Raw genomic sequence first — 15,483 nt, 5'->3', positions numbered from 1 at the left:
GAGTATGAAACTCCCTCATAATTGCTACAAAGGATAGGTAGGCTAGGGAACTACCAGTTGTAGACAGCCTAAGTTTTTGGTCACATGGTAGTTAAAAATAAAACATTAATATGAAAATATTCGGTATGTGATATTCACAATTCAATGTCCATACTACTAGACGAGTGATACACTTGCTTTGAATCAAAATACTTAAAGAGATTCTAAAGGCTTGACATTTTTTACTTTAAAACATTTCCTGCGTTAAGGTAAATGTCCCTGCATTTGTATCAGCCCCCACACCCCCATTATACTTACCTTAGTCCTTCCTCGATCCAACACTGTGTATGTCTGCAGTGGCTCTCTCCTCTCTCTCTCTGACCATATAGGCCGATGGCTCCTGCTAATGTCGATCAAAATCTGCCAGCAGAAAGCAGGGGCAAGGCTGAGCCATGTTGTGTGTGTGTCAATAGACTCACACAGCCTGGCTTGGGAGCGAGCCCGCAGTTGCACCCCCATAGCAAGTGGCTTCTTATGAGGGCATACTGAGAAGAGGAGAAGTGGACAGGACCAGAGAGGGACCCCAGAAGAGAAGGATGCAATACCATTACACAGAACAGGTAAGTATAACATGTTATGGTTTTTCAAAAAAGAATGTAAGCTTTACATTCACTTTAAGGTAATAATGTTAACCAGTTGTGAACTGGATAACTTCCTAGGTGCAAAGTCTGGTAAATATTTATATATTTGTAAGCTTGCAAGTGCTTAACAATTCATAACTACAGCACCCCATATACACTGCTCAAAACAATTAAAGGCACACTTTTTAACCAGAGTATAGCATCAAGTCAATTAAACTCCTGGGATATTGATCTAGTCCAGTGGTCGGCAAGCCGCGGCTCGCGAGCCACATGCGGCTCTTTACACATTTTAATGCGGCTCTTCTGTGTGCCGGGCGCCCGCTCCCCTCCCTCCTCTCGGACGGCCGAGGACTCTGCAGCTAGCCCAGCAATGATTGGCCAGTCTCGCTGCCACTCACATCCTGATAGCTAGTGATTGGCTGTCAGGATGTGTGTAGGCAGGGCAGCGTGACGAACGTGAGGGGAGCTAGGCTCCTCTCACAGTCCGCCCTGAAGACCGGAACGGCGCGGGGAACACGGCGAGAGGAACGTGCGGAGCAAAGGTAAGTGAATTGACACAGGAGGGACTTGGCTTACTACTTGCTACTTACTTACTACTACTATATGAGGGATGAATTAATATGGGGGATGAATTACTATATGGGGGATGAATTACTATATGGGGGATGAATTACTATGGGGGATGAATTACTATATGGGGTATGAATTACTATATGGGGGATGAATTACTATATGGGGGATGAATTACTATGGGGGATGAATTACTATATGGGGGATGAATTACTATATGGGGGATGAATTACTATATAGGGGAGGAATTACTATGGGGGATGAATTACTATATGGGGGATGAATTACTATGGGGGATGAATTACTATATGGGGGATGAATTACTATAGGGGGGATGAATTACTATATGGGGGATGAATTACTATGGGGGATGAATTACTATGGGGGATGAATTACTATGGGGGATGAATTACTATAGGGGGGATGAATTACTATATGGGGGATGAATTACTATATGGGGAATGAATTACTATGGGGGATGAATTACTATATGGGGGATGAATTACTATGGGGGTGAATTACTATAAAAACTTATTGAAACTAAAAACAGTGTACCATCCTATGTATTTTCAGTTTTAAAAATGTGGCTCTCAAAATAAATTTCAATCGTGGTTTTGGCGAGATTTGGCTCAGTTGAAAAAAAAGGTTGCCCACCACTGATCTAGTCAGTTAAGTAGCAGAGTGGTTTAACAGGAATGGTTTTACAGGTGGAGGCCATTTTTTCCCTACTCATCTTTTCTGACTATTTTTCACTAGTTTTGCATTTGGCTAGGGTCAGTGTCACTACTGGTAACATGCGGCTCTTTACACATTTTAATGCGGCTCTTCTGTTTTGCCGGGCGCCCGCTCCCCTCCCTCCTCTCGGACGGCCGAGGACTCTGCAGCTAGCCCAGCAATGATTGGCCAGTCTCGCTGCCACTCACATCCTGATAGCTAGTGATTGGCTGTCAGGATGTGTGTAGGCAGGGCAGCGTGACGAACGTGAGGGGAGCTAGGCTCCTCTCACAGTCCGCCCTGAAGACCAGAACGGCGCGGGGAACACGGCGAGAGGAACGCGCGGAGCAAAGGTAAGTGAATTGACACAGGAGGGACTTGGCTTACTACTTGCTACTTACTTACTACTACTATATGAGGGATGAATTAATATGGGGGATGAATTACTATATGGGGGATGAATTACTATATGGGGGATGAATTACTATGGGGGATGAATTACTATATGGGGGATGAATTACTATATGGGGGATGAATTACTATGGGGGATGAATTACTATATGGGGGATGAATTACTATATGGGGGATGAATTACTATATGGGGGATGAATTACTATATAGGGGAGGAATTACTATGGGGGATGAATTACTATATGGGGGATGAATTACTATGGGGGATGAATTACTATATGGGGGATGAATTACTATAGGGGGGATGAATTACTATATGGGGGATGAATTACTATGGGGGATGAATTACTACGGGGGATGAATTACTACGGGGGATGAATTACTATAGGGGGGATGAATTACTATAGGGGGGATGAATTACTATATGGGGGATGAATTACTATATGGGGAATGAATTACTATGGGGGATGAATTACTATAAAAACTTATTGAAACTAAAAACAGTGTACCATCCTATGTATTTTCAGTTTTAAAAATGTGGCTCTCAAAATAAATTTCAATCGTGGTTTTGGCGAGATTTGGCTCAGTTGAAAAAAAAGGTTGCCCACCACTGATCTAGTCAGTTAAGTAGCAGAGTGGTTTAACAGGAATGGTTTTACAGGTGGAGGCCATTTTTTCCCTACTCATCTTTTCTGACTATTTTTCACTAGTTTTGCATTTGGCTAGGGTAAGTGTCACTACTGGTAACATGAGGCGATACCAACTCCTCCAGGATGGCACATCAGTACGTGCTATTGCCAGAAGGCTTGCTGTGTCTCCCAGCATAGTCCCAAGAGCATGGAGGAGATTCCAGGAGACAAGTAGTTAGTCTAGTAGAGCTGGACAGGGCTGTAGAATGTCCTTAACCCATCAGCAGGACTGGTATCTGCTCCTTTTTGCAAGGAGGAACAGGATGAGCTCTGCCAAAGCCCTACAAAATGACTTCCAGCAGGTCACTGGTGTGAATTTTTCTGATCAATCAGAAACAGACTTCATGAGGGTGGCCTGAGGGCCTAACTCCCTCTAGTGGGCCCTGTGCTCACTGCCTGGCACCATAGAGCTTGATTGGTATTTGCCACTGAACACCAGAATTGGCAGGTCCGCCACTGCCGCCCTGCGCTTTTCACAGATGAGAGCAGGTTCACCCTAAGCACATGTGATAGACGTGAAAGGGTCTGGAGAAGCCATGGAGAATGTTATGCTACCCGTAACATAGTCAGTATGACCGTTTTGGTGGTGGGTCAGTGATGGTCTGGGGAGGCATATCCATGGAAGGACGCACAGACCTCTACAGGCTAGACAATGACACCCTGACTGCCATTAGGTATCAGGATTATTATTATTATTATACAGGATTTATATAGCACCAACAGTTTGCTCAGCGCTTTACAATATAAAGGGAGACAATACAGCAACAATACAGTTCAATGCAAGAGGAATAGGAGGGCCCTGCTCCTTGGAGCTTACAATCTAGGAGATTAAATCCTTGGACCCATTATCAGACTCTATGCTGGTGCAGTGGGTCCTGGGTTCCTCCTGGTACATGACAATGCCCTGCCTCATGTGGCGAGAGTATGCAGGCAGTTCCTGGAGGATGAAGGAATTCATATAATTGAATGGCCTCCAAACTCGCCTGAGCTAAATCCAATAGAACACCTCTGGGATATTACGTTTCGGTCCATCCAACACTGCAAGGTTGCACCTCAGACTGTCCAGGAACGCAGTGATGCCCTGGTCCAAATCTTGAAGGAAATACCCCAGGACACCATCCATCATCTCATTAGGAGCATGTCCCAACATTGTCAGGCATGCATACAGGCATATGGGGGAGGGCGAAAAAAACTACTAAGTGCAATTTTGAGTTGCTGCAATGAAATTTCAGCAAAATGGACTGGCCTGCTGCATAATTTTTTTACTTTGAATTTTGGGGTGTCTTTGAATTCAGTCCTCTGTAGGTTTATAATTTTCATTTCCATCAAACAATGGGGCATCCTTACGTTCCTAACACATTACCGAGTCCATATCACTATAGATCTCCAGCATGATATTTTTCCCCATTGAGATCTGATGTGTTTTCAAAGTGTTCCTTTAATTTTTGTGAGCGGTGTATTTACATTATAGTTGACTGGTACTGCACATCTTCAACTATGAACCCGTGAGTAGTATATACAGTATAATACAAATTACACTACATTTTACAATAAAAGATTAACATTAACATTAACTAGGAGACATTTTTGTTACACTGCGTTCTGCTTACTTCATCGAACATGAAATGATCCAAATTCACTTCTTCAAAGTCATCATCTAGCTCATCTCTTTCAATAGCAGCAAAAGCAGCAGCCAATTTTTTTCTAAGGAAGAATCCTTTCCAAGCTGCCTGCACAAAAAATGCAAAGGATGTCACACGAAAAGCATAGATAAACCTAAAATACAGATTCACTCTGTCATCCCATTAAGAAGATAAAACATCTCTGAGCTCCATTTAATAGCTCAATGATCTGTTTTTGAACTTTATGTGACATCTACAACTACATGACAAATTAAATGCCTGCATGTGTCTGAGGCCTGGAATACCCAGGAGGGTCTATTCAAGTAAGCAGAAAGGAATTCTTTAACTCCCCTTGTTGTGTGCAGCCTGGGTCAACTAATTAATAATTTGACAATTCCTTTAGGGTGTTAAGAGCCTCAGGGAAAAGAAGATACAAAGAGAAAGCAAAGCATGTACTTGCAACCTTTAACTTTCAAATTAGTGAGACTCAAACAACCTCTTGTATAGAAAATGCAGGCTTTGAGTGTCTGGTTATTTATAGCAATGAGCTATAGGCAGAGTAAAGCTATTCTTAGCCTAAGCTTTGTTGCATGCATCCTTATAATTTGAAAAAGAAATACTGTGAAGAAGGAAACGTGCCAGACTGGGCCTAAATGGGCATTTGTTTTCATTCTGAAAAGAATATAATGAGAAATATAAAGAATAATGTTGCATATAACTTGTGTGCTTGAATTAATTTGCATGTTTTTATGTATGTATGTATCTATCTTTCCCTCTCGTACTTTTGAAGGTTTGCCTACATGTTATATAGCTTTGAATTATTTACTGGTATATGGTTCACAGTACTGATTTCACTCTTTAGTTGGATATAGAATGTTTAATTTAGGCTGCAGCAAATCTTTCACAGCTTGCAACGTATGAACATGTGAACAGGCAATTTATTCCTTTAGATATATGGGGTTAGAAAATGAATATTTACATTTTCTCCTATTATTAAATAATTCAGAAATTTGCTGATAGATAAATGAGGTTTAAAACCCAACTCCAGGTTGCCCAACCTTTTGTGTCCCAGCTGACTACCTCCTATAGGCCCCCAGCTTGTTTTTTATTTTTATATATCTACTTTTTTCAGATGTCTTTTGGTGCATTGGGTCCTCTTGTATTTTTGCCTCTTCTCAATCTCCAGGCAATCCTCAAAGGATAGTACAGTGATGATGCGATCTGCATCACTCTATGTGAGTGCAGGATGCTGTAGTGATGTCTCCTCCAAAGGCAGGTCCATGACACCTTGCACTTACAGATTGCCTTGGAGCACCATTTTTATTTTTTTTGCTCGTAGCTTGATTTAAGTTGTCTCAAGTTGTTATGATTTATTGAAATAAAGCAGAAGTCTAGATTACCAGATATAAACTCAAATTTAATAACACATATATGTGAACCTTCCAAAGTATTATGTTAAACTAGTCTTGTTATATAAACACCCCTATCACACTGCATAGCCAGGCAAGTAACACACTTATTTCTTTGCTTAGCTATTCAGCGTCTTTCATCACCTCTCTATCTCCAGCCTAATAACTGGACAATGAATTACCATCAAAAACTTTGTCCAGTCGTGGAGGGGGATTGATTCAGGAAGCTGCAAAGTCGAATCTTAAATAATAGAGAGAACTTCATTGCTATAGAATGTGGATGGTTTGTGTTTATTACAAGAATTGCTGAGTAGAACTGCAATGCTTTGGCAGGTAAACAATTTGAACTGTATATTTATCTATTTTTTTGGAGTTCTTTTTGGGTCCCCCAGGTAACTGCAGCAATAGAGTACGCTGAATTGTTGAATGTTGGGAAAAGGACATTTATACCAGACTGAATGAGTTATGTCGGAATGTCTTTCAAATCCAAATAAACCTTCCTGTATGGAATATATACTAGCACATAGATCCTCTCTCTTACTAGGAAATCAACAGACTTTCAACTCTTTAAATGAAAAATAGAAGGCTGTTGGGAAGTAAAACCAAAATCAAGACTACGGGCCCAGAAAGGTTAAACAAAAAACCTTCCTGCTCCCCAGTATACAGCATATACACTTAAACTACTGATGAAATGTACACACACCACAGAGTTTAGTAAGCAGAATGAACATTTGCTCTCCTAACAAAATTACAGTTTACTATGTAAGTTCTTTCTAGAATAATTTAATCTTTTTGGAAGCAATAGGAACAAACAGTCACAAATGAAGGAACAACACATTTTTATAAAAGAATAATGATGTGCATTAGCCTGTGTCAATTAAGGATTTGTAGGACTTCAATGGAAAGTCTCACTGGTCATAGTTTCCACGTCGAAAGATTATAGTAATGTTAGAGGTGCTGAACACTAGTTAGATGTTAAGGGTTTGGTGTCCTAATGGCAATGCTGAGGCTGTTTTGTTCTGCACTAGTTTTAATGTAGTAACTTGCCTTCGTGTCTGCAGGCATACAGATCAGTATTGCAAGCAAGTGACAAAAATGTAAGACATAAAAGTAGAAATATTAAACAAAGTGGTAATCTTTTGTGAAAAAAAAACACATTTCAAGAACATTGCACCCCCTTTCGGTTTTCATAGGGTGTTCCCCGCTCTACAGGGCTGTAAACTAATGGACTAATGTTATTGTGGAAGAACGTTATTTCTTTCTTACCATCTGAGCTCATCAGCAGGCCTAGTTACAGAAGAGGAAGAATAATCCAGAGTGGAAGTCTTTATTACATGGTTTCAGGTTTCTGTCTGCTCAGGAGTCCAGAATTCAGAAAAAGCAAAATTAAGCTGATTTCTGCACAGGTCACATAGGTTGTTGCATGAGACGGGACCATGCATCTAACAGTCAACAATACATTCTTTTGCACAATATAAGGTTCCAGAGGGCCTCATAATTGCCAGATCTTGTCTTCACTGTTACTACCCCTTCACATCCTGTGCATTTAGTTGAGGAACAAACGTACTTACAGTACTTTCCTCTGGGTCTGTAAACCTATAACCATACTGTGAGCTGAGCAGTGTGAGAGCCTCTTTCATTCTTTTAGGGCTCAGTTCTAGCTATGCCGTGTCTTCTTCAGCCTCTCTTTCTATCTACCCCCTTTGGGCTAGGCTTGTAAGCCCCCCCCCAATTTAGTCTTACATCTGGTCAGGTAATTAGGATAAAACAGCAGTACTACAAGACAGCTGGCCAAATGAGCAGAATGTATAAATCTTGCCTTAACAATCATGTTATAATATTCAAAATTGCCTAGTCCTCTTTGTTGTACAGACCAGATTTGGAGAGATCTTGGTGGGATGATTGCCAAGCGCTACATGCACTTTTTCTGCCAATCAGAATACAACAATTGGAAGTATATCTGGTATGAACTTACCTGTATAATAGTGGCAGCCTGATGTTTGAAATCTGATGCTCTCATCTTAGCACATTGCTTCTTTTTAGATGTTTTTGGTCTCCTGCAGTACAGGTGCCATGCTGACTGTATTATGGAGGCAGCCTCATGAAGCTTTGTGTAGTGACAAATATCTCTTCTTACCACATATCCTCTCCATAAGGACTGAATAAGTATGGCTGCTTGGCTGAATATACAAAAACAAAAAAATTCAAACAGCAGTATGAAAACCTATATAGTACCTGTATGAAACAGTGTTATTCTGGACACAGCTAAGTTGTTATTCTTAAAGAAGAACTTCACCCTCTTCCCTATTAAATTTTTCCCCAGCTTACCTGATGCTGGGTTGTCATTAATTCAGATACTCCTCCACGCAGCAGATCTAGCATTTTCCTGCTCAGATCCACTTTTCTGCAGTCGCTGATTGGGTCCTGAGCCACCATGTTCCCCTGTGATGTCATCAGGGGGCTGCAGTCTCTTCCAGACGCAGCCTCCCAATGACATATCGCTAGGCCCACCTCTCCCTAGAGTGAAATTGCATGTTAAAAAATTATACATGCATGCAAAACTGTATTTCCTTTAGCTTTAGCCATAGTTAATAATATACATATGCCATTTTGCCTAGTCTTTTCTTCAGCATTAGTGGGAAGTGATGAAGTGGTGCTACTATCTGATAGAAATAGTAGCACCACTTCATCACTACTTTCCTCATACAAAGTTATTTGCCAGGGATTGGGCATGCAATAGGGCAGTTCTATCCTTACCCATTACTCTGCTCTTTTATGAGCCATGTTTACTTGTTTTATATAAAAAAAACGCTGTCAACAAATGAGAAGGGCCAGAACAGGACAGGGGAGCCAAACTGTTCTGTACAGTGATGGTCTCTGGCCCTTAAAGTGTATGTTACCCTTAAATTAATATTGAACGTATGTGTTTGTGTTTTTATGTACAGTATATGCTGGTAAAGCCAGCCTTTCCTGTTTTTATTTTTACATTGAACAAGAGATCCCCCTTCTATCCTAATTCAGCTGACCATGCCATGAATGGAAGCAGATCCGTGCTGGCATGGTCAGTTTACATGGCCATGCAACCTGCTTGGTGCTACAGCACACTCTGCCAATATATCCCATAGTCAGCTATGCCACCATGCCACCCACCCACCCTTTAGTGTTGATTGACAGCACTGAAATCACTATCAATCAACACAGCAAGGCTGTGGGGGTAGGGTGTGGCCAAAATGACTAGATACAGACAGGCTGTACATTGGCACAGCAACCTGCAACTCAAAGTACGAAGAAAGAGCTGTTGAGTGTGTCGTTTGTCTGACACACACATAAACACCCCCTGCCATTAGGAACAGTGGGAACAGGTTTGTGTAGCCAAGTGACCACCATTTAAAACATTTCATTAAGGTGTTCAGCATTTTTTTATGCAGTTTAAATTGAAAATTTTTTTTTTAAAGTGTCAGATTTGCCTAGGATAATAGTGTCAATATATATAAGTGTATGGGTTATAACCCCTGTCAGTTTTTTTCCCCCAAATGTGTCACATCAGGTAGATTTTCCTTCACTTTTGTCCCATAGCAAAACAGGAAGTAAGAGGAAATCTCTCCAAAGTGAGTGAATCCTGGGGAGTCACTAGAGTGACCAGAAGTAGAGCACGCATTGGAAAATTTGCCTTCCAAAACCTGACAAGAGATCTAATCTCTCTCCACTCTATCCAAAACAAAAACAAGTTTTGCCTATAGTGACACTTTTAGGCAAATATAGAAGCCTAATGACATACTAAGAGGGAGGTGTAGAAAATCTTTGACCTCTAATATGCTCAATAAGCAGAGTTGAAGCCAGCAGGTCATAGAGAATCCCAAATTCTGCACTATGCCTGCATAGCAGCTGGGTGACCTTCTCTGAAAGCCACAACACACTAGGAGCGATTCAATAGAACATTTGCAACACTTTTCTAGCATTAATGTTGACTAAGAATGTCCTGCGGTAGAATAAAAAAAGAATTGCAATCGTTCTCATGCTATAAATGACACAATGCAATGGCTGTGAGAAATTTTCAAAAGAAATACTGTTGTTACTTTACTTTACTTGCGGTGTACTTTTTTACATTTTAAGTGAATTAAAAATGCTGAATCTGCAGGGGTTGCTGTAGTAAAAGCTGCAGAATAGTTATGTGTAAAAGCTGTATATTATTTACTGATCAAGTATACATTTCGGATATTATACTGTTAATTTTCAATCTAGTACTTTCTCATTTCTCAGTAAAGTTTAATACACTGTATGAATTATTTAAATAACAAGCTAACAAAACTTACACTCCTCTGCTTTCCGCAGGATGATATGTTTTTAAGTTTTTTCCCAAATCATTGGAATTTGTTACATTTTCTGAGATAGAGATGGAAATATCCAGTGGTAGAGAATGAACTGTATTTGTGTTTCCCACAAAATCCTTTTTCTCAGCATTTTTAAGGGTAGGCTGCTTCAGAGTGATCTGCCTTGTGTGATCATGGGTATCTTCTTTTAAACCACTGATAACAGGATTATTATGCAGTCTGCTTGCAAAGACTGGTTGACTTATTTCTGGAAGATCATCTCTCTCAGAAACTTCAGTGTCACCATACTCATGGGCATATCTATGATCACTGCTGAGTTTATGCAGTTCCTTTAAAGTGTTGCAGTACAGTTCTAGCCTTTCCAGAGAAGAACATGTTCTAAAAATAAAAACATAATTACATGTGAAAATCAATCAAAATTATTTTTTCATTCAGTCTGAGTTTATTGAAGTGTTTGCACAGCTAATTGGGGGTACGGAAAAAGGATGGTACATGGGTTAACGTGTCTATAACAAAATCATTATAGAATAAAAATATCCATATTTCCCTTGGTGCGAAATAGATAATACTGAAATCTATGTTCTATAGGCTGACAGAAGAATATATAAATACATTTTCAAGTTCGTCCTATCCCTCTCCTCTTTTGGGACTCACTGTATTTGTCTGCTTTTTCCAATTTCTCTTCTGAGGATTGCAGTGATTTAATCGGCCTCCTGGACCAATATCACACTTTTTTGATGACCTCTCTGATTGGTTACCCTACTTTCTCTTCTCAGAAGAGCCCACTATCATTCTTGGAAGCTTTAACATCCTTGTTAAAGTTAACAGCTTAGCACCATCTCAACTTCACCTTATCTTTTGACTGAAGAAATGGACACACACTTCTACTTAATCTGATGGTAACAGCCTTGACCTTGTAATTCTCCCATCTCTGCATTCCTGGCAACTGTCCCAACACCCCCTTTCCTCTCTGATCACAATCTCATCAGTTTCACAGTATCCTTGTCTTCAACTACCTGTTACTCCAAGCATCAAACATTACTCACAGAAACCGTTGCCACTTTAACCCACTGGATGCACTTGCTCCTCTAACTACACACAGAATCATACCCCGACCATTGCAACCTTGGCAAACTGCTAACATGAGAAATCTCAAGAGACATACTCATGCTCTTGAGTGACTGTGGCGTAAAACTAAATCCCTGCAAGACTTTCCTCTATACATATCTGCCCTCCCAAAATACAATTCCAGCCTCCATGCTGCCAAACAAACCTACTTTGTGTCACTGTTAATAATTCCTTGTCATCCAATCCACGTGGGTTGGCTTTTCTTTTCCTTTAACTCTCTACTTTGTCCCCCACCACCTCAACACACTAATTTGGTTACTGCCCAAGAGATTGCCAATCACTTCAAAAATAGGATTGATGCAATTCCCAACTTAATATACCCTGTTTAACAGCATACTTTTGACCCCAGCTACTACAGAAGAGGTTAGCAAATGTTTCTCAGATGCCCACCTGACCAATTGTTCCCTGGATCTTGTTCCTTCGCAGCTACTACAGTCACCCACTTCTTCTGTCATATGCTTTCTCACTCACATCTTCAATCTCTTCCTCTCTACTGGCACCTTCCCCTCTCCTCTAAAGCATGCACAGATCACTGCCATACTTCAAAAACCATCTCCTTGCTGCCATTTACCTCTAAATTTTTAGAATGCTTAGTTTACAACCAATTGCGCTCCTACCTCACTGAAAACAGCCTTCTTGACCCCTTACAGTCTGGCTTACTCCACAGAAACTGCCCTACTAAATGTCATTAATAATTTAGGTGTCCGTTTATGAACCAGCGATAAATGATCGCTGCTCAGTTCTCCGGAATTCTCGGAGAACACAGTTCTCCTGCGAATGCCTTTTATGAAGTGGTGTAGATCAGTTCAAACGAAGGGGGAACGATCTACAAACGCTGGAAAATGGCTGCTTTTACTATAATCTCGCGAGATTACAGTAAAAGATCAGTTTACTAAACAGAGGTAAATTATCGCTGCTTATTTTGTGGTTCCTCCAATTCTCCAGCCCTGGGCTGGAGAATCTGGAGAGAGAACACAGATCGCCAGTGAAGGGCTGAACATGTTCTCCGCTGATCTCCTGAGTGTCATAAACTGTGAATGACCAGAGAGTAGCTGCAATCCTCTGAATCGCAGCTATTCTCTGTGTCATAAACGGACACCTTAGTAACTGCTAAAAAAAAATTGTCCACTGCTACATACTCCTACTACTAGACCTTTCTGTGGCCTTTGATACTGTTGACCACCCTATCTTCCTCAATAAACCACACTCCCTTGGCCTCCAAGATTCTGCTGTTTCCTGGTTCTTCTCCTATCTATTACAGTGTTCCTTCAGTGTTAACTGCAACTCTATCTCCTCTCCACTTCCTCTTTCTGTAGGGATCCCCAAAGGCTGTTCTTGGACCCCCTTCTCTTCTCTATCTACACCATCTCTCTTGTTCACTTGATAACCTTCCACAGCTTCCAATACCATCTCTATGCCAATGACACCCAAATCTATCTCTTTACTCCTCGTCTCACTCCTTCGTTCTCCTCTTGCATTACTAATTTATTGACATCAGCATGGATGTCACACCACTTCCTCAAACTAAATCTTTTTAAAATCAAGCTTGTAATATCCACCCCCCTTTCCTGCCCATACCCTCTTCCGTGACTTTCCCATCAAGATCAATAACACAACTATCAGTCCTTCCCCGCACGCCAGGATAATAGGTATAATCTTAGACTCTTGCCTGTCATTTTAGCCCCAAATCCAATCACTGTCAAAAGTGTATATACTTCCACCTTTGTAACGTCTCTAAAATTTGCCCCATTTTACATTATGAAACCAGCAAGCAACTCATTCACTCCCTTGTTATCTCTCATCTTGACTATTGCAACTCCCTTCTCATTGGCCTACCTCTACGCAGGATTTTCCCCCCTTCAATCAATTATGAATGCTGCTGCCAGACTCATTTTCTTTACCAACCAGGCAGTGTCTCAGTAAAAAGGCCTCATGGCAAACTGCAAGCATTTCTGACAGCAACAATATCAGAGTGATTCTGTCCCAAGGACAGACTAAAGCAGGATATACACACCGAGTGGGTTGAATGAAAAATCTCACAGATCCCCATATCAACAAAAGCAATGTTGATACTGGGATCTCTCCTGCCGTGTCTTTGTATTCTGACAGGGAATGCTGGTTATCCAGCATGTTTGTTTGATAGAAGCCAGTTGTTAGACTGACTTCTGTTGAACAGACAGAGGTACACAGGTACCAAAAGTCAGCCACTTCCTGCTGAAGTGGATGACTTTTCATATGTATATAGCCAGCTGAAAGTGTAACTAAAGGCAAATATTTTTACATTTTGGATAGAGAAAGTGTGTGTGTGTGTGTGTGTGTGGGGGGGGGGGTTTATAACCCCCATTAGTTTTTTTTTTGTCATCTGTGTCCCATTGAGGAGATTTCCCATCATTTCATGTCCCATAGCCATATAAAACTGAGGGTATTCCAGTGTGTCACCAGGATCATCAGAACCAGTGTCCCCATTGGAAGATTTCCCCATTATTTCTGGTGACAACCCAAAATTAGGGATTTTCTTTTACTTCCACTTTCAATGATAATGGTAAACAGGACAAATAAAGAGGGCGAATCTCTCTATAGGGGGAAGAGACAGCAATAAAAACCTAACACATGTTCCAAACCTTCTCCATTCTATCCAAACCTAAAAAAAAGTTTCACCTTTAGTGACACTTTATTCCCTTCTTGGCCTTTTAAGTGATCAAAATGCCAGAAAGCAGAGGTGGGTAATCACCTGGCAGCAGTCACCAGGGTTGCCAATCGTCATTAAATTTACAGACAGTGTGTAAATATAAGCCAAATTACAAACTGTCCATAGTTTTGCCTTTAGTTATGCTTTACGTTTCCTCTCATTAACATAGAATGCAGGAGACAAACTTCTAAATCTTTAATCTAGGTTAGGACAGACAGTGTTCAAATCTAGTTTACAAGTTATAATGAGATTTGCTAGCAGGGTACTGACAGGGTTGATAATGGCAAACACAGCTCAGTGCTGGATTTATCAGGAAAAAAAAGTATCTAAAAAACAGTAACTATTCACAGAGTTATCCTATGTAAATGGAAACTTATAACCAAAAGTGGGTTTTATCCCAATTTGGCTTGAAAAGTGGAAATACGCTTAAGGATTACTGTGTTTTGCCACAATGCAACCTTTTCCCTCTGCTTTGACTTTCTTTTCATAAACATCCACAAATGGCATCAAGATCTGTAAGTTGTACACATATGAGCTGTACTTTGCAAAATTTACTAATAATGACTTCACATGAACAAAAAAAAGAAGAAACAAATTAACAGTTTAAATGAGATAATTAAACAAAGTCAAACAATACAAAAGCAATCAAGACAAAATAAAACACCAAAGCCAAACTAAAAAGGCAACCAATACCTTTGAATATTTTAATACATTTTTTCTTTCTCTTCACAAATAGGAGAATATGCTGGACATGTGTAGGGTTGTTTAATAAAGCTGTGCAAAAATAATAATAATTTACTTATCACTGAAGTGATCCAATCGGATTTCAAGTAACTGAGGTTATATTTTATTATCCACAGAGTACTGCTAGCTACCGCACCTTTTGCCACAATGAATAGGCTGCATGATGCTATTTTACTACAAGGTATCAAAGTTATTAAAAGTCAGTAGATTTATGCCCATCTCAAACCCTATGGTTTGGAGTAATTTCTACTTTCAAAGCTAGCTTTTAGTCTGACTGATTGGGTCTATAAAAATATTTTTTATATAACTCATCTTAACCTTAAAGCCCAACTCAAGCCAAAATGTTTTGTTTAGTTTTAAATAGAGTAGAGATGGAGTAGGGCCTTGGTCGGGTTATTATTGCTGTCTGTGTCTTTATTAGAAATATTTCCTGCACTTCTCGTCAGCACAGGTAGCAATGGGGCATCTCCACCTGGGACACAGAAAAGACAAATACAGACTGGAGAAGGTTAAAAATTTTGAGTATGCTTTCATCACTATCTGTGTTTGTTCCTGT

At 40.3% G+C, this 15,483-nt stretch overlaps 1 protein-coding gene across 1 annotated transcript in view; it reads right to left on the bottom strand.

Annotated features, from left to right (window-relative positions):
* LRRIQ1 (leucine rich repeats and IQ motif containing 1) overlaps nucleotides 1–15,483 on the bottom strand; it is a 238,741-nt gene that overhangs the window by 111,187 nt on the left and 112,071 nt on the right. Inside the window, exons 15-17 of the mRNA XM_089652370.1 lie at nucleotides 10,349–10,744; nucleotides 8,011–8,215; nucleotides 4,615–4,734 (exon numbers count right to left, since the gene is read on the bottom strand). Coding sequence (XP_089508496.1) covers nucleotides 4,615–4,734; nucleotides 8,011–8,215; nucleotides 10,349–10,744 — 721 coding nt within the window. The remainder of the gene's footprint in view (nucleotides 1–4,614; nucleotides 4,735–8,010; nucleotides 8,216–10,348; nucleotides 10,745–15,483) is intronic.

Source organism: Staurois parvus, unplaced genomic scaffold (assembly GCF_062004578.1).
Source record: "Staurois parvus isolate SC_StPar_1 unplaced genomic scaffold, SC_StPar_1.0 ptg000025l, whole genome shotgun sequence".
Classification (NCBI taxonomy): domain Eukaryota; kingdom Metazoa; phylum Chordata; class Amphibia; order Anura; family Ranidae; genus Staurois; species Staurois parvus.
The sequence above is the reverse complement of the archived record's forward strand: the minus strand, read 5'-3'. Positions and strand labels throughout refer to the sequence as shown.